Source organism: Polypterus senegalus, chromosome 3, assembly GCF_016835505.1.
Source record: "Polypterus senegalus isolate Bchr_013 chromosome 3, ASM1683550v1, whole genome shotgun sequence".
Lineage (NCBI taxonomy): Eukaryota > Metazoa > Chordata > Cladistia > Polypteriformes > Polypteridae > Polypterus > Polypterus senegalus.
This window is the reverse complement of record NC_053156.1, coordinates 25,491,011-25,509,558: the sequence shown is the minus strand read 5'-3', so window position 1 is coordinate 25,509,558 and position 18,548 is coordinate 25,491,011. Positions and strand designations below refer to the sequence as shown.

The following is an 18,548-nucleotide window of genomic DNA, read 5'->3' as shown; positions in this document are numbered from 1 at the left end:
AGGTCAAGAAGCAAACGACGGAGGCACTGAAGGTTATCTTTTGCCTTAATTTGAACTTCCTTGACTCAGAGCCCTCAGTTGTCCCTTTTTCCTTAATTAATAGCCAAACAATAATGAGACACAAAACAATCCGCCACATGACCAGCTCACCTGTGCCCACCACACATTATCTGAAAATCTGAAAGGTGAAGGTCTCCGTAAGGCTGATCTCTCAGGTCACCAAAACATTTTAACGGTAGTCGTAGAAAAAAATAGAAAATCAACAGTTTTGGAAATGCCTGCTGTGGCAGAATGAGAGCAGCAACAAGCCATGGAATTAAATAACGAGTTTAATGAACAGCAAGAATCAGCTTCTTTTTAAGAGATTGGTTGGCGTGAAATTGATTGGAGTTTGAAATCCCAGTTTAACTGGTCATCTGTTGGCTCTTTTCACGTCTCATTTCTGTTTGGCTCTGACTGAATTCAGAGGACTGAACCCTTAAAAACAAGGCTATGAAAATGAAGGGAAAAGAAGTTAATTAGCAGTGAAAACTGGTCACTGATTAGGGAAAGGATTAGAATGAAAACCTGCAGCCACTGCGGCCCACCGGGACTGATGTAGGAAACCCCTAGGCTAGCATAATATAATGTAAATATTCAATTCAATCACAAGTTATTCCCACTTATTCCCGTTATTATATATTCAAAGGTTGCAGGGGTTCAAGGTTATCCCAGCAGCACTGGGTGCAAAGCCAGGAAGAGTCCCGGATATGGCGCTAGTCCATGGTAGGGCTGCACTATAATAAGATATTGAAATGGCACTGACTTGTACATCGGGGGACGACATCAGTGTTGATACAGTGAGCAGCTTCAGTGACTTTGAAAAGATTGAGCTTGCCACAGTGAAGTGATCTCCATTCTGGTGTGGCTAAGTCAGAGCTGTCCTTCTAAATTACAAAAAGTCCATGGGCCGGTGCTGGCGAGCACCACATAGCACAGTGCTGCATTGGTGTCGTGATATGTAGGAGACATATTGTATGTCGAGATCTTATATACTGTATATACGCACTCAATGAGCAAATGTGTAGAGACACCGGCACACCTGCTCATCAGCCAATCACGTGGCAGCAGTGCAGTGCAGCAATCCATGCAGACACAGGTCAGGAGCTTCAGTTAATATCCACGTCAAACACCAGAACTGGGAGAAACTCGGCGATGTGGACCACGGTGGGATTTGTGGGGGCCATATGGGCTGTTTTGAGCTCCATGGATTTTCACACACAGCAGTCTCTGGACTTTATGTAGAATGGTACGTAAAACAAAAAACATCCAGTGAGCAACAGTTCTGCTGACAGAAACACCAGGATGATGAGCGGTCATAGGAGAAGAGTCAGACTGGTGTGACCTAACAGAAGGGTTCAAACAACCTCTCTCTACAACTGGGATGAGCAGAAAAGCATCTCAGAATGCACAACATGTCGAACCTTAAGGCAGGTGGGCGACAACAGCAGAAGAACACGTCATGGTCCAAACCTGTCAGCCATGAACAGAAAACTAAGGCTGCAGTGAGCACAGGCTCAGCAAAACTGGACAGTGGGAAGACTGGAAAGACGTGGCCTGGTGTGATGGGTCTCGATTTCTGCTGGGGCACACCGATGGTAGGAGCCAACAGCATGAATCCATGTGCCCAGTCGGCCTTGTGTCAGCTGTCCAGGCCAGTGATGGTGGTGGTTTAACGGTAAGTGAAATGTTTTCTTGTCACACTTTTGGCCCATTAATACTAATGAGTCATCGCTTGAATGCCACCGCCTTTTTGAGTATTGGTGCTGAGTGAGTTCCTGCCTAGCATCCATTGCTGCTGGAATTGGCTCACACTCTCTGTAACCCTAAAACTAGATTAAGTGTGCTTGAAAATATGTTTATAATATAATGCAATATAATATAACCACACTTACCTGTGTTTCTGTACCCATTGTTCTGTCTTGCTTAAAGCCGGCTCTGTGGAAACACAACATGAAGAACATGAAGCAGCAGTCTTTTTTTTTTTTCTTTTTTTTTTGTGAAGCAGAAGTGCTGCTGCTTCCTCCATTCTATGTCTATATGTGGTGCTACTGAAATCTTTTTGCTCACAGAACGCCATTCATAAGCCCATCCAGGGAGGTATATGAGCCGTAACACTCTGAAAGACTGATGTTGTGGGATGTCCCACGTCATGTGACCGATTGGCCCCACACTGCACATTCTGTTTATCATCAGACGCAGTTCCCAATTACAAATAGGCTGATACATAGTGAAGATACTATATGATAGATAGATAGATAGGAAAGGCACTATATTATAGATAGATAGGAAAGGGATTATATAATAGATAGATAGATAGATATGAAAGGCACTATATGATAGATAGATAGATATGAAAGGCACTATATAAAAGACAGATAGATAGATAGATAGATATGAATGGCACTATATAATAGATAGATAGATAGACAGATAGATAGATAGAAAAGTGAAAATGATAATGAGATTATGAACAAGAGGCATATGAAAGGGACAATATAATAAATAGATAGGAAAGGCATTACATGATAGAGAGATAGATAGATATGAAAGGCACTATATAATAGATAGGTATGAATAGCACTGTATAAAAGATAGATAGATAGATAGATAGATAGATAGATAGATAGGAAAGGCACTATATAAAGATAGATATGAATGGCACTATATAATAGATAGATATGAATGGCACTATATAAAAGATAGATAGATAAATAGGAAAGGCACTATTTAAAAGATAGATAGATAGATAGATAGATAGATAGATAGATATGAATGGCACTATATAATAGATAGATAGATAGATAGATATGAATGGCACTATATAATAGATAGATAGATAGATAGATAGATATGAAAGGCACTATATAATAGATAGATAGATAGATATGAAAGGGACTATATGATAGATAGATAGGTAGATAGATAGATAGATAGAAAAGTGAAAATGATAATGAGAATATGAACAAGAGGCCTAAATAGAATCGATTTGATCAGCGTAGTTCGGAGTGCAGAAGAGATCGCAGGTAAACACAGAAGTGTGAGTGAGGCTTTAGAGAGCAGTTTATTCCTTTTTCTTCCACTCCAAAGAAAACTTTAAAGACATCACGTTTCACAGTTCAGCAAGATGAGCTTTAGTGTTCATTTCGTGAAACTGTATGCAAATCAAAACCTGTCTCACAAATTACTACTAGTTGGCATCACAGGGCTGTCTTATCATGTGGGCACTGGCCGGGGGCCCCATGATGCTTCCGATGCCTGTGTGTGTTTCTCTTTTGCTATCAAAACAGAGGCTCCAGTGCACCACTTTGCCCGGGGGTCTGTGATGCTGGTAAAATGGCCCTGGGCATGACACTATATGACACAAGGGCCTGTCAGCGAAACAGAAAGAACATGGAGTCTGTCCGCTTTCTAAATGGGCACAGTTTACCACTTCTTTAGCACCTTGCCTATGCCACATGCTGAAGCAGTGACTTACAGTAATTGAGCTCTACATTTCCTCTTTGTCACTAATAATGTGTCAAAGTGTTCTTGCCTCCTTTGTGGCATTGAAGATACCAATCAAATGGGTGCAGGGGTAGCTGGGGGCAGGGGGGCTTTGTGCTTTAATCCATTTAGGGAAGGCAGGCTGCTCCTCTCTCTGCTTCTGGCCACCCACAAGGATCAGAAATTAGCTGATGCTTGAAACACCCAAAAACCTGAAAAAGGATTGTGGTCCCAGTGCCTGTTTTTAGAGCAGTGGGTAACCAAGCAGAAACCTGAACCAGCGCCCAGTGTGAGCTGTGGGTAATAAGATCATCTATTTGTGCCACCGGGGTGAAGAAACAACGTGGTCAGTGTAGTTCACAGTAAAGCTTTTATTCACAAAAGCATAAAACATGGACTGAGGACAGGGAGTACCAGATACAGTGGATGAAGACAGCATTACGATGCTTTTGCTTTGTGCACATTTCACTGTGTTGTAGAATTAATTGTTAATCGATACATTCGCCATTTTTGCCCATCAGTCTGCACTCAAAGATGTATTCAAAATGTCTTGTAAATTTATTAAAAGTCCAAAACTGAAGTCACCTGTTCAGACCCTTAATTCAGTTGCTGAAGCACTTTAGCAGCATTGTGTTTTGTCTCTACAAGCTTTGCACATCTAGATTTGGGCAGTTGCCCCCATTCTCCCTAGCAGATCCCCTCAAGGGCACTCACACGCTTGTTTCCAACCCGCTATATCCTAACACAGAGTCACAGGGGTCTGCTGGAGCCAATCCCAGCCAACACAGGGCGCAAGGCAGGAAAACAAATCCCCGGGCAGGGCGCCATCCCACCGCAGGGCACACACACACACACCAAGCACACACTACGGATCACCAATGCACCTAACCTGCATGTCTTTGGACTGTGGGAGGAAACCCACACAGACACGGGGAGAACATGCAAACTCCACGCAGGGAGCACTACCACTGCGCCTCTGTGCCACACATTTGTTTAGTGTCTTATTATTTTTTTAAGTTCAGTATTGGTTTGCCATGCCCTGATGAAGAGGTTCTTCCTCAAAACACGTCAGCCAGACCAGCACTTCACATCACACGATGGGGTCAGGGACACTTTGCTCAGTTTCTCCTGATGCTGTGCTTATGTTGGCTTCAGGATATCTGCTCAAATCCAGTTCATTTAATGAGCTCACACTGTTCTTTCTATTGTTACTTTTACTTTGCTTATTTTTCGTTTCCATACACGTCTCTTACATATTTACTCTCTATCCTTTGGTTTTGGTTTATTGGCCCCTGTTTTACATTTACATTTTTATATGGACTCCTTTATCCAAGGCGACTTACACCATTTATGATACAATCAGTTCCATTTCTTTTGGTTTTTCCAATTGGAGCACAGCCAGGTGGAGTGACTTGCTCAGGGTCACACTGTGGTGTCAGTAGTGGGATTTGAACCCTCAGCCTCAGGGTTTGCAGTCCAAACCCCTTAACCACTGAACCACGCTGCCTGCATCTGTAAAACTAGAATTGTTTCCCTGTTGGGTTTATAATATTTTGTTGCAAGATACATGGGATTATTAAAAATGGGTACTGAATTATTTCATGGGAACATTCTACATTTATATCTCTCTATTACATTAAAAGGAGGTTTCCATCATGTCTGCGTTATTTTGACCACCCCTCTCCACACCGCTCGTCCATTCGTTACTCCCACTGTGTACATCCTCTCTCCGTCCCACCGCGTGACACTCTCAGTGCTGCTAACTCACCCTTCAGCACAGTCACTTATAATGGCAAAGAGAGAAAAGCAAACTATCTGTTCAAGAACATCCATTTTTAGATCACAAAGAAAAACAGTGGCAAGAGCTGGCAATGAATGTCAAAAAAAAAAGAAAGCGAACAAAAAAGAGCTGCATATAATAAAAACCAAAAAAAAAAAGAGAATCATCTAATAAACATCCATCCATCCATTATTCAACCCGCTACAACACAAAAAAATGTGTGGAAAGTGCAGGGTAGTTCTTTCTGACGCTTCTCTATTTACACTGATCAGCCGCAACACTAAAACCATCCATCCATCCATCCATTCATTATCTAACCTGCTATATCCTAAACACAGGGTCACGGGGGTCTGCTGGTGCCAATCCCAGCCAACACAGGGCACAAGGCAGGAAACAAACCCAGGGCAGGGTGCCAGCCCACCACAGATAATCTAATCTAATCTAATCTAATGTAATATAATATAATATACTATAATATAATATAATATCCATCCATCCATCCATTATCCAACCCGCTATATCCTAACTACAGGGTCACGGGGGTCTGCTGGAGCCAATCCCAGCCAACACAGGGCGCAAGGCAGGAAACAAACCCAGGGCAGGGTGCCAGCCCACCACAGATAATCTAATCTAATCTAATCTAATGTAATATAATATAATATACTATAATATAATATAATATCCATCCATCCATCCATTATCCAACCCGCTATATCCTAACTACAGGGTCACGGGGGTCTGCTGGAGCCAATCCCAGCCAACACAGGGCAAGGCAGGAAACAAACCCTGGGCAGGGCGCCAGAATATAATATAATATAATATAATATAATATAATATAATATAAAATAATATCCATCCATCCATCCATTTTCTAACCCGCTGAATCCGGATAGGGTCACGGGGGTCTGCTGGAGCCAATCCCAGCCAACACAGGGCACAAGGCAGGAAACAAACCCCGGGTAGGGTGCCAACCCACCGCAGGGCACACACACCAAGCACACACGGGACAATGAAGAATCACTAATGCACCTAACCTGCATGTCTTTGGACTGTGGGAGGAAACCCACACAGACACAGGGAGAACATGCAAACTCCACGCAGGGAGGACCCCAGAAGCAAATCCTGGTCTCCTAACTGCGAGGCATCATCCAATATACAAGAAAGAGAAAAATATCACAAACATTATGAGAACAGAAATGCAAAAAAGAAAACTTTATAGAATGTAAGTTATAGGATAAAGTCATTCATATTCTAATAATATAAATAGAGTGGAATAATATAGTTTAATAAATAAGTTCTCAGTTAGAGTGCCCATTGGGTTCTTGGTCATTGCCCTTCTTGCCCAATGGCTGTTTGGCTGGAGTGCCAGCTCTAGGAAGGGTCTTGGTGGTTCCAAACCTCGTCCATTTCACAATTCTTGAGGCCGCTGTGCTCCTAGGGACTGTCCAAGCTTTACAAATGGTTTGCTCCCCCTCGGTCCCCTGATCATGGAGGTCCTCAGACAGTTCCTGGCTTGGCTTTTGTCCCGACATGCACTGTGAATTGTGGCACCTCTTATACCTCTTTCTGCACGATGTCCAGTCTGTGCAGTTTGCCGCAGGTGGATTCCAATCGAGTTCCTGACGCTTCTCAAGGGGAATTAAAGCAAAGAGGATGGATCTGAGCACCGTTTGGAGGGCCACAGCAAAGGGTCTGAATACTGACATGAAGGAGAGAGTTCGGTTTTTGATTGTTAACATATTTACAGACCTTTTTGCAAACACGTTGTCAATTTGTCTTGACGGGTTATTGAGTGCAGATTGATGGGTAAAAGGGGTAAATTTATCAATCAAAATGAAATCTCCAACATAATAAAATGTGCAGAGAGTGAAGGGGTCTCAACACGCAGTGCATCTACGGTTAATTCTAATAAAGAAAAGGTTACAGCATAACATTTGACCAGAACTGGCATCACTTTGGCAGAGTGACTCACTGTGGCATCTCTGAGTCCCAGTCTGTACTCAAAGGGCCAGGCACAATAATAACATTCAGCATTTCAGGTAGGCAGTTACTGTACCTTCAAAGAAGACGTCATCTGGCTGGAGCTCCGAAGTCAAGGGGTCCTCCAGCTCATCCTTTACTGTGAACCAGTGGCGGCTTCTTTGGATCCAGGCCTGCCGTTTTTCCTTGGGTGACGGGCTGGTCAGCGAGAGGTCACCCATGCTTCGCATCGCATGCTTGTGCAGGCCGTCTGGGAGAAATTCGGGGAGAAAAAAGTAGGTGAGAGACTTTTCTAGATGCCCCGGTGGCGTGCTCCCTCCCTTGTCATCGTATAGTGTGCACACCCGAGGTGACATTGGTGTCTCTCCGCCACAGACCCTGCACAGTCCCATTGCCTCTAATGGCCACTTCAGGCTATTCTTTGTGACAGATACAGAGTTTCTTCTCATTGCATACATTTACATGTTTTATGTATTGTCCTTGTTGCAGCCAGCATGTCTCTCCTGGCTGGGGTTCAAAGTGTCGTTTCTTGTTTGTTTTGTGTTATTTTATTTCCTTTATTGTATATTTCTTGTGCATTTTTCTAAAGTCCTTGGTTATTATGTCCCTTATGTTTTGTCATGTGGTTGCATCCAGCAAGGGGGCGTTAGCTCCCTTTTTGGAATATGTTCTTTTGTAATTGCAGCGTGTTACATAACCCGGGTCTATATAGATATAATATTAAAAGGCGATATCCCTCCCTTAGTGATACGGCGGTAAGAAATCACATCGGCGAAATAACTTTCTTTAATGACGGCTTATGCTGCATAACAGACCAAGGAAGCCATGACAAGAACCCAGTTTGGGAGTGGGGGCCCGATGTATAGAGTGCCATTTTCGTTGCTGCATTGGAAGGATTTTCAGGATTGGATGATGGTATCTCCCATCCGTCTGTCGGCTTCAATGGTGTGCCGGGCAATGTTCCAAGGCTTTATACTCTTTCTTCATGTGCAGGCCCCCACATGGAACTCCAAACAAGGGAACGAAGATCCAATGTCATGCTGACTCTGACACACAGAAATAGTACAATGCCCATTTCGTAGTTGTCCCTTCCTTGTCTTCTAATGCTTGCCTAGCAGTTCTAAATGTGTGCTAAATCTGGCCTTGTTTTAGCTGTACATGTGAGTGGATTTATAAAATATTTCTTTGTACAGAGCACTGTGACATATTAAACTTATATACTTATTACAGTGGTTCCCCCAAGGGACAGGGCCAGCTGCCCATCATCACCCTATTTAAAGGAAGGGCCTCCCATAATTCCTGGCGGTTCATTTAAATGCGCTAGAGAGTGTACAGTAACGGTGTTTTATGTGCTTAGTGTTGCTGTTTATTGATTTCCCGTTTTCCAACCACGTTTCTTGAATTTCGCATTTGGACTGTGTTTTATGATATTTGGAACCTCTGCTCTGTATGTAGATTGCGATTTTTGGACTCTGTATTTGTTTACTGGGTTTGACCTTACCTTTCAGGCAATTCCTTTGTGCAGTTCAGAGCTGGTGCCTGCATAGCCTTTGGAAAATAAACCTTCATGTCACTTGGCTCTTTCTGGTCAGGGTTTTTTTTTTTTTTTGATGGTGTTTACCCCCTCTACTGGGCAACTTTGGAAAGTGCCTACTGGACTCCTCAGATCACAATGCCTATGTGGCAGTCAGTGTCACAGCATGACTTCTGTTTTACACCTCATCTTCATTACCCCAAGATCTGTCACACAGACTGGTATCTTTGGCTGTAATGACAGCAGGAGCCCACTAGGTGGCAGTGTAATTGGATTATTCCACCAAGGGCACACATTGTTTGGCAACACCTTTAAGACTCCAAACAACTAAAATGTGTCTGTGGCTGTAAACACAGCAATGGATCTCCAGGTGTTAGGACTATAAGGGGGTGTCCCATCAACTCACCAGTCTACCAATTGAAGACCATGAACCTTTGTCAGTCTTTGAGGTGTGACACTCAAATAGTGTCTGTGGCCATAATGACAATAGTGGCTGTCTAAGTGGAAGTCCAATAGGGCTTCTAGTCCAAGAGCTTGGACTTGAAAATTGAGATCTTTGAGGCCACACACTGAAGAGTGACGGCATGGACTCTTAAAGTGGATCGTCCCATAAGGCATCAAGATCTGTGACATTCTCTGGTAATACGTTTGACCATTTAAGTAGGCTGTAAGGCCTGTGTAGTGCAACAGTGATTCTCTAGGCTTACTGATTTCGCTGAGGCAGGCAGTCATTCCCCAGGAGCTTCAACACCATCACCATCATGCCAGTGATGAAGAAGTCCCCTGTCTCATGCCTCAATGACTATTGCCCTATTGCATCTAGCCTTGGGCCACCTGAAAGCCAGGCATCCCTCATCACACGACTCTCTCCAGTTTACCTGTCACTTGAACCATTCCATTGAGGATGCCATATCATCTATTCTCTATCTGGCTCTGGCCCATCTTGACCAAAGAGACACTTATGCTAGCCTCCAGTTCAACCTTCACCATTATAATCCCTCAGAGGCTCTTAGAGAAGATGAGTCTGGTGAGCTACAACACTTAACCCTATCCAACTGAATCCTGGGCTTCCTGACAGAGACACCCCAGACAGCATGCGTCGGACACACCATCTGGAGCACCATCACATGGCTGGGTGGCACAGGTGACCCCCAGAACTGCACACTCGGGTCACTTCTTGTCAAACTTCTGCTGACTCCCAATTGTATGGCTGCATGCAGCTCTACCACCATCATTATGTTTTCTGACAACACAACAGCGGTGGGTGTCATCGGCAGTGGGGACGAGTCAGGTTACAGAATGAAAATACAACGACTGGCGGACTGATGCAAGAGCAACAATCTGTCTCCTAATGTGGACAAGATGGTAAGAGATGATTGTCGACTTCAGAAAATTGCCTGTGCTGTCCACATTCCACTACACATGGAGGGCTCTTCGGTGGAATTAATAATAATAATAATAATAATTCATTACATTTATATAGCACTTTTCTCAGTACTCAAAGCGCTATCCACACAGGGAGGAACCGGAAAGCGAACCCACAATCTTCCACAGTCTCCTTACTACAAAGCAGCAGCACTACCACAGAACTGGTCAAGAGCACCAAACAGCTCGGTGTGCAGCAGGTCAATCAACGCCACCTCCATAGCCAGGAATGCGCAGCAGAGTCTCCACTTCCTTCAGTGGCTGAAGAAGGCAAGTGTACCACCACCCACATTCTACATGGCCTGCCAAGGAGAGGGCAGGTAAAATTTTACTCAGTAAACTGGGAGATGTGTGTGAAGAGGAAACCAAAAGAAAATCTTCTTCGTCTTTCGGCTGCTCCCGTTAGGGGTTAGATCATCCTTTTCCATATCTTTCTGTCCTCTGCATCTTGCTCTGTTACACCCATCACCATCCTGTCCTCTCTCAGCACATCCATAAACCTTCTTTTAGGCCTTCCTCTTTTCCTCTTCTCTGGCAGCTCTATCTTTAACATCCTTCTTCCAATATACCCAGCATCTCTCCTCTGCACTTGTCCAAACCAACACAATCTCACTTCTCTGACTTTGTCTCCCAACTTGAGCTGACCCTCTAATGCCCTCATTTCTAATCCTGTCCATCCTCGTCAAACCCAATGCAAATCTTAGCATCTTTAACTCTGCCACCTCCAGCTCTGTCTCTTGCTTTCTGGTCAGTGCCAGAGTCTGCAACCCATATAACACAGCTGATCTCACTACCGCCCTGTAGACCCTTCCTTTCACTCTTGCTGATACCCGTCTGTCACTAATTACTCCTGATACTCTTCTCCACCCATTCCACCCTGCCCACACTCTCTTCTTCACCTTTCTTCCACAATCCCCATTACTCTGTACTGTTGATCCCAAGTATTTAAACTCATCCACCTTCGCCAACTCTACTCCCTGCATCCTCACCATTCCACTGACCTCCCTCTCATTCTCACACATGTATTCTGTCTTGGTGGTCCTACTGACCTTCATTCCTCTCCTCCTCATATCTGCACCTCTCCAGGGTCTCCTCAACCAGCTCCCTGCTACTGCTACAGATCACAATGTCATCAGCAAACATCATAGTCCACGGGGACTCCTGTCTAATCTCGTCTGTCAACCTGTTCATCATCATTACAAATAAGAAGGGCTCAGAGCCGATTCCTGATGTTATCCCTCCTCCACGCTGAATGCATCCGTCACTCCTACCGCAGACCTCACCACTGTCACACTTACCTCATTCATATCCTGTACAACTCTCACAGAGGTGAAACCAAATGAAACTCATAAGAAGCAAAACTAGAAATTTTGGTAGAATAGATTAAGGAACCTCCAGCTCACCTTTTGTCCCATTACGCGATTACCCGCGGGTCACAACCTAGGAGGCCACGCCCCTAGAAATCCAAGAAGTTGTTTTAACTACGCTTATACAATACAGCAGCCAAGACATTAGAAAAAACGTAATCAATACTGAGCTACCTGATCATGACACTACAGGGGGCACCATCAAGGGCATACCGACCAGCTGCATCACCATCTAGTTTAAGAACTGCAGTGTCTCTGAATGTAAGGTGCTACAATGGAGACTGCACACAGCAGAAAAGATAATTGGGACCTCTCTGTCCTCCATTAAAGACAGCTTTATCAAGTGCTCTATCCGCAAAGCCTGTAGCATTGTGAAGGACCGCTCCCACCTCTCACATGGCCCTTCAGTCCCACTACCATCTGGAAGAAGGTTCTGTAGCATCTGAACCAGTTCTGCCGGGATCTGCAATAGCATCAACCCCATTGGCTGTCTGGATTCTGAACTTGGTGCTGCCCCCTGCCTTCAGATCAGCTCCTCGTAGTCTATCTACGGTATATACAGGACGTCTGCTACACCTGCTGTCTTTATTAACTCTTAAACTGCCACTTACTTGGGAGGTTAATGCACCCCAAGACGCCAAATTCTTTTGTGCTGCACGTTTTAAGGAAAAGTCACAATTCACCAAGAAAAAGAGAAATTTTAATGGAACACATTTTTTTCATGCAAAGAGCTTCACAATTATTGCAACACTGATCATTTTACAACTATAAAAACTGTTAACCAACTACTGCAACAATCTATTATTATGTGTACAAGGTGCAACTGAAGCCATTGATGAAATTCAGTAAATCACTGAGCCAACTGCTCTTGAACTGGCTGCACACAGAGGACAACGATGATGCTTGTAGGCTAGTCTAGTGCAGCAGCTGAATCCCAGGGACAGTGATGCTGATTCACTAGGGGGCGCCAGTGGTCATGAGCTGGCTGCTCAATGAATTCAGCTCCGGCGTGCTGGTAAATTGCACTTGGAACCGACTCTAGCCGGTTCTAGCGGTTTAATGGTTAACAAAGAGTGGTTCTAATGGGTGTATTACTGTCAGCCATGGCACCCTTCAGTCACAACTCTGAACTGGATGACCGTGTGCTGTGGTGTGAAATTTAGTATGTAAGTTGATAAATATTTTGCATCTCTTTATTTGTAATTTAGAACAAAATAATGTAATATTAGTGTTATATCATTGATAAGAACAGCAATGGTTTGATGCCCTCCCCTTTTAGGACTGAGTCTCTTTGCAAATTTATGACAGGGTCAAGTGAAGTGCCTAAAAACCAGTTTGGCAATTGATTGATCTGCAGGACTCTCTCAATCAACCCCCACAGAAAAGCCAGATCACCTAGCTGGCAAGCATCTTCTCAACACCTGGGGGCAGGTGTGAAAGGTATTGTGTGCCCCCTTTGGTCTCAAGTATGGCTCTTTGGGATTGGTTTGAATCAGAGGCCATTCTGTAACATAATGCCCTATTAGTGTAAGGATTTGGACAAGGAATGTATAAATTTGGTTGCTTTACCTCTCCCTCTCTCTCTCTTTGTCTCTCTCATACACACCATCATGATGAAGGAGCATCTCACACAACATGGACTGAAAAGAAGACCACACTGAGAAGCATAACTCGGCAGCCATATTGAGACAGGCATGCGGCCTGTTCTGAAGAAAGCTAGAAATGATGACGTGACGAGAGACATTTAAAAGAACTACAAGTTGGTGTGCCGCCTAAAACTACACATCAGCGTTTATCAGGTTGTATGGTTCCTAATATTCATAGGTACTTTGCTTATTTTTATTATTTTATGAATATTATCGATAATACATTATTTAAAGTTGTAACTTAATCCTGCTTGTCCTTTACTCTATGTAATTACCTGAGGTTATAGATGTAGAAGGGAATGTGGGGAGAAGTTATAAAGTACAATACCTTATAAACAGTTGGAAGCCAGTGGGATTTGAGGCATTGTGATTAAAAGCTAATACAAAAGGGGAACGTAGAGTAATATAGAACTCTGCCAAGACAAAATAGCTTTTGTTATATTACTAATCTAATTTGCCAAATTCATTATGGGTTGGCCTACTTTTTCCCCTGTAAGCAAACATACACATACATAAATATACACATACACTGTGACAGATAGGGGGCGCCATCGCTCCCTTGAACCCTTGACCAAGACGTCAGACACGATGTAAAAGTCCAAATAGTTTACTTTTTATTATTAAACAGTGCATAAAGCACCCTCCTCTCCGCAATACTCATAAATTAAACACAATACTCTACAATCAACAATTCCTCCACTCCCAGACGCATTGCCACCCTTCCACCCAGCTCAACTCACTCGTCTGGGATTTCCCAGAGTCTTTTATAGTCCCTGACCCGGAAGTGTTTCCAGTCCCCCAGTCCATGAGATCTTCTATCACTTCCGGGTCAGATAAAAAGTCTTCTTCTTCACCCCGGAAGCACGTCATTCCTCTTGTCCATGTGACTCGGACGTACTTCCGGGGCGTAGGGCCAATAGTCTTTGTTCCTCCCTGCAGCGTCCTCTAGCGGCCCCCATGGTATCCAGCAGGGCTGTGGATAAAAACTCCATTGTCCAGTATTCTTTGCTGGTCATCCGGGCACCTCCATGCAGCAGGGAGGGCTCCAACTGGCGGCCTTGGGGTATTGGCCGGGATAAAGACCGGCCATATGCCTCAACACGTAGATCCTAACTGAATAAGAGTCATATGAATGATGCATGCACTGCCCGTTAATCCCTGGCACTTTAACCACGTAAGGGACTTTCTACCACCTGCACTAACAAACATGCTGTTGTCCTTGTGACACAAGGTGCAAAATATAGTTACCCCCAAATTTTATCATGCTGTCCTCTGAGGTATGTTGTGTAGAGCGCTATCTTCTAGACAGATAGATAGACAAGACACTATATTATAGAGAGTAGGGAAAGGCACTATATGATGTTAAATTTGAATTCAGAGGGTCACCAATACCTCTACGTCCTTAGGTATCTGAGGGCAGATAGTCCTATAAAACAGATAAGGGTGAGATGAAAGGCTCTATATAGGAGATAGATATACGTGAAAGGCACTATACAATACATAGATAGATTGATAGATTAGGTATGTGGGGCACTATATTATAGATTGCAAAGACATGCGTGAATAGGGAGCAACCACAAGGCTTTGATAATATCAGTAACAGCACCTCGGAGCGTGAGAGGGTGCTGTTAGTAACTCTGTCTCTTCTTTTACCTCCAGGACAGACCAACCGCCAAACCACTAGCATCACGACTTCTATCATGAAACCATCCGAGAGTGCACTATGACTCTTTAATAACGATTACGTGACTTCTCATTTGTGATCATGATGACCTGTATGGTCACTGGCTGTCATTTTTTTTTTTTTTGCTGTCTTTTCATCATTTTATGGGGTATACCCTCACAGTGCTCCAAATCCGCCCTTTTTGTGCTTTTTCATTTTTCTACATTGGCGTGGTCGGCAGGATTTGCATTGGAAAAAATAACAGAACTGATGGATCTTGTGAGCATTAATCCAAAACATGAGTGAACAATTCCAGTAACTGCAAATACAGATGGCGGCATAATAAACAAACTTCATCGAGCAGAATCTCGACAGAATGCTTGGCAGTGGTAATGGCGGTTCTGTCAAAGCCTTGTGGTTGACTCTAATTTGTGTGTGCCTGACACAATACACGTGAAAGGCACCATATGGTGTTAATTTTGAAATTCAAATATTGAAATATATTAATTATTTTCTATCAACTTGTTATGTGTTGAGCTTTCTGTAATGTATTTTTATTAAACTAATATAGGGGAGAGTAAAAGGCATTATATAAGAGATGCATAAATATATGTGAAAAGCAATATACGATAGATATACAGATAGACACATAAATAGATATGGATGTCAGCATATAATAGATAGATAGATAGATAGATAGATAGTAATCATCCAGTCTCCCTCTCTCCTAAATATAACCTCAATCAATCCCAATCTCTCTGTGACCCTCAACTCAAAGCCTTACTGACTTTGTGGTCACTTTGAACCAAGTTCTAGAAGTGTACCCAGGATCAGGCCAAAGCGCATTTGTTCCACACATACAACAGATTAGAGCTCCCTCTAGGGGCTCCTGGCTTCCCTACATCTGTCTGCCCTCTAGTTGCTTTTAAAGGGCCAGGCTTTCCATGTGGTTTCTTTGCTACCATTTCCCTATGTGCTGCCCCTAGAGGTGAGGCAGGGAAGTGTAGACCATCTGAAAAAAGGTTTTTACTCAGCTGCATCAAATGCCAGGTGAGAAAAGCAATGTACCATCAATAGGCACAAACTGGGATGGACATCCCCGTCGTCTGTCTGACAGGGAGGGCCAACTTCCAACTACTGTAGATAAGTTAGAGAGCAATGTGAGCATCACTATACAAACGACCGAAAGGCACTAAAAAAAACAAATCTACTGTAGAAAGGCTCTAGATCAGTTATATAGGCTAAAAATGATGTTATAAAGAACAGATAGATATGAAAGGTATTATACAATAGAGAGATATACAGGTACAGGATAGATAAGACAGATATGAAAGGCACTATATAGTAGATATGAAAGACAATAGATATTAAAGGCACTATATAATATATCTCAAACACAATATATGATAGATAGATAGACAGATAGATAGATAGATAGATAGATATGAAAGGCACACCATAATGGATGGATAGATAGATAGATAGATATGAAAGGCACACCATAATGGATAGATAGATAGATAGATAGATAGATAGATAGATAGATAGATAGATAGATAGATGTGAAAGGCACTAATTTAAATAGACATGTTCATAATGTCTTTGCATTTTTGTTAAACAGCATTATAAACATGAGCCGGTTCCTCTTATCATCACATTTTGGTTTCTTATTTATAGACCAACAGGCTGCCTGCTCCCAGCGTGTGCCCTCCCTTCATTGGTTGGCCGTGTGATTGCCGTCGTTTCACAAGCTGGCCCTTTGCACACAGTTTGTAGATAACAGCCATATGAACACCATAAGGAGATCTGCAAGTGTGTGCTGAGCGCGCCTATCAGGAAGCCATTAACCGCCTAACTCCCCCCCACAGCCCCCCTTCCTTTCCCCACCAAGTGGAAAGTCGCAGTTGCTTTTCTCAGCGCAGAAACGGCTGCCTGCCTGGCAATGACGTCTGCATGTTCTCGAATACACGCGGCCCTCTTCCCACGTAGTGAGCGCTTCTCCCACACTTCTGCTAGCGACAAACAGGAACAGCAGGACTTTAGTTTCCTCGGCTGCTTTGCTTCTGCTGAGGTGTTTAGAAAGTGTTGTCTGCCTAACAGGCCATCTCTTTCGTTGTCTGAAGAAGTTCTCGTCAGCCGTGGGTTGATGCCAGGCTGCTTTCACTAATGCAGGTCGATCCACTCCTGCCTCTTGGGATGTTTACACAGGTTCTTGAGGTTTTGTGTCAGATGTGTTAGGAGACTCAACAGAGTTAAATAAATCTTCACAGCTAGAGAACCTGGTAAACTGACTTGTGACTCAAAGGTGGCACTTGAACTGGCATCACTATGGTGTAAAGGTCAGTGCCTTAACTATTGTGCCATATTTCCTGCATTACTGTTACAGTATGTAAGAAAGGCTTTAGAGCTTCAAAGATCTAGTTGGCTCACCTCCGTCCAGAAACAAACAGCATGTAGATAGGAATTAAAATGGTGGTGTAAGTGGTTAGCATGGCTGTCTCACAGCTCCGAAGTCCTGAGTTCAAATCACAGTCACTGTCTCGTGTCTGCCATAGCTTTCTTCTGGTTACTTTCGATTTTGTTCCCCAAGTTTCATCAGGTTGAGGTGTCAACATGCCATGGTATGTATAGGCGTCCCATCCAGAGTTGGTTCCTGCTTTGTACCCAATGCAACTGGACAAGGTACCAGTTCCAGTCTGAAACTAAATGTCCATGATGGAAACTGAATGGACAGATGGGTTCTATACTGCTAGGCCAGGCCAACTGCTGCATGTAGCCTTCTCATTCTTCATGGACAGGAGTGCAAGGGGTTGTTTCTAGTTTGTAAAATGGAGATTTGAAATGAGGTTGTGGGTGGAGTGTCAGGCCACCAGAAAGAGCAGGGAGACTTCAGAAACCATTAAAGTGGGGCTCGGAGGCAGCAGACCCCCTTAGCACCGCCAAGGTGGAAGGGAAACTCATGAATGGACAACAAATTTGTTTAAATTCGTGGCAGACGTGATCTGCAGATATATACTAAGTGGCCAGTTTATTAGGTACTCTCCATCTTCACACAGATTCTCCATTGCCACATGTAACATGTCAACTGCTTAGGCAGACCAGCATTTCTCGTGTCAGTTTGTATTCAACTGAGTGTTGGGTTGAAGCATCTTCTCAACACCTTGGTTTGAACAGGGTATGATAGTTGGCACTAGTCGTGGCACTTATAGCATCTCCCAAACAGTTGTCTTTGTAAGTTGACAAATGATTCAAGAGTTCATTAAGAATGGTGAGGCAACCAAAAAAACTCCCATGGATATGAGACCCTGTGGGATGAGAATGGCGAGAATCAAATCAACAGGCACCACCGGCCAGATCCCACCTGAATTCAACAGAATGTCATCTCAGAACATACTGCTTGGCAGATTTGGACTCAAATGGGTAACAACAACCGAAGACCACTTCGGGTGTCAATATTTTCAGGGAAATGCAATAAATCACATCTGTGGTGGGCACAGAAGCATCAAAAGAAGACCCCTGAGAAGTGGAAGAAGGCCAAATCCAGGTTCATTTTGGATCCCGCTGAATGAAAAATCAGAATATTTCTGAAGCCCATGAAGCCATCCTGTTTGGTGTTAGCCATATAGGC

At 43.6% G+C, this 18,548-nt stretch overlaps 1 protein-coding gene across 2 annotated transcripts in view; it reads right to left on the bottom strand.

Annotated features, from left to right (window-relative positions):
- Positions 1–18,548, bottom strand: part of tespa1 (thymocyte expressed, positive selection associated 1) — a 108,782-nt gene that overhangs the window by 75,213 nt on the left and 15,021 nt on the right. For both annotated transcript variants that reach the window (XM_039746817.1, XM_039746818.1), the window contains exons 2-3: positions 7,362–7,535; positions 1,935–1,977 (exon numbers count right to left, since the gene is read on the bottom strand). In XM_039746817.1, the coding sequence (XP_039602751.1) occupies positions 1,935–1,977; positions 7,362–7,535 (217 nt within the window). The remainder of the gene's footprint in view (positions 1–1,934; positions 1,978–7,361; positions 7,536–18,548) is intronic.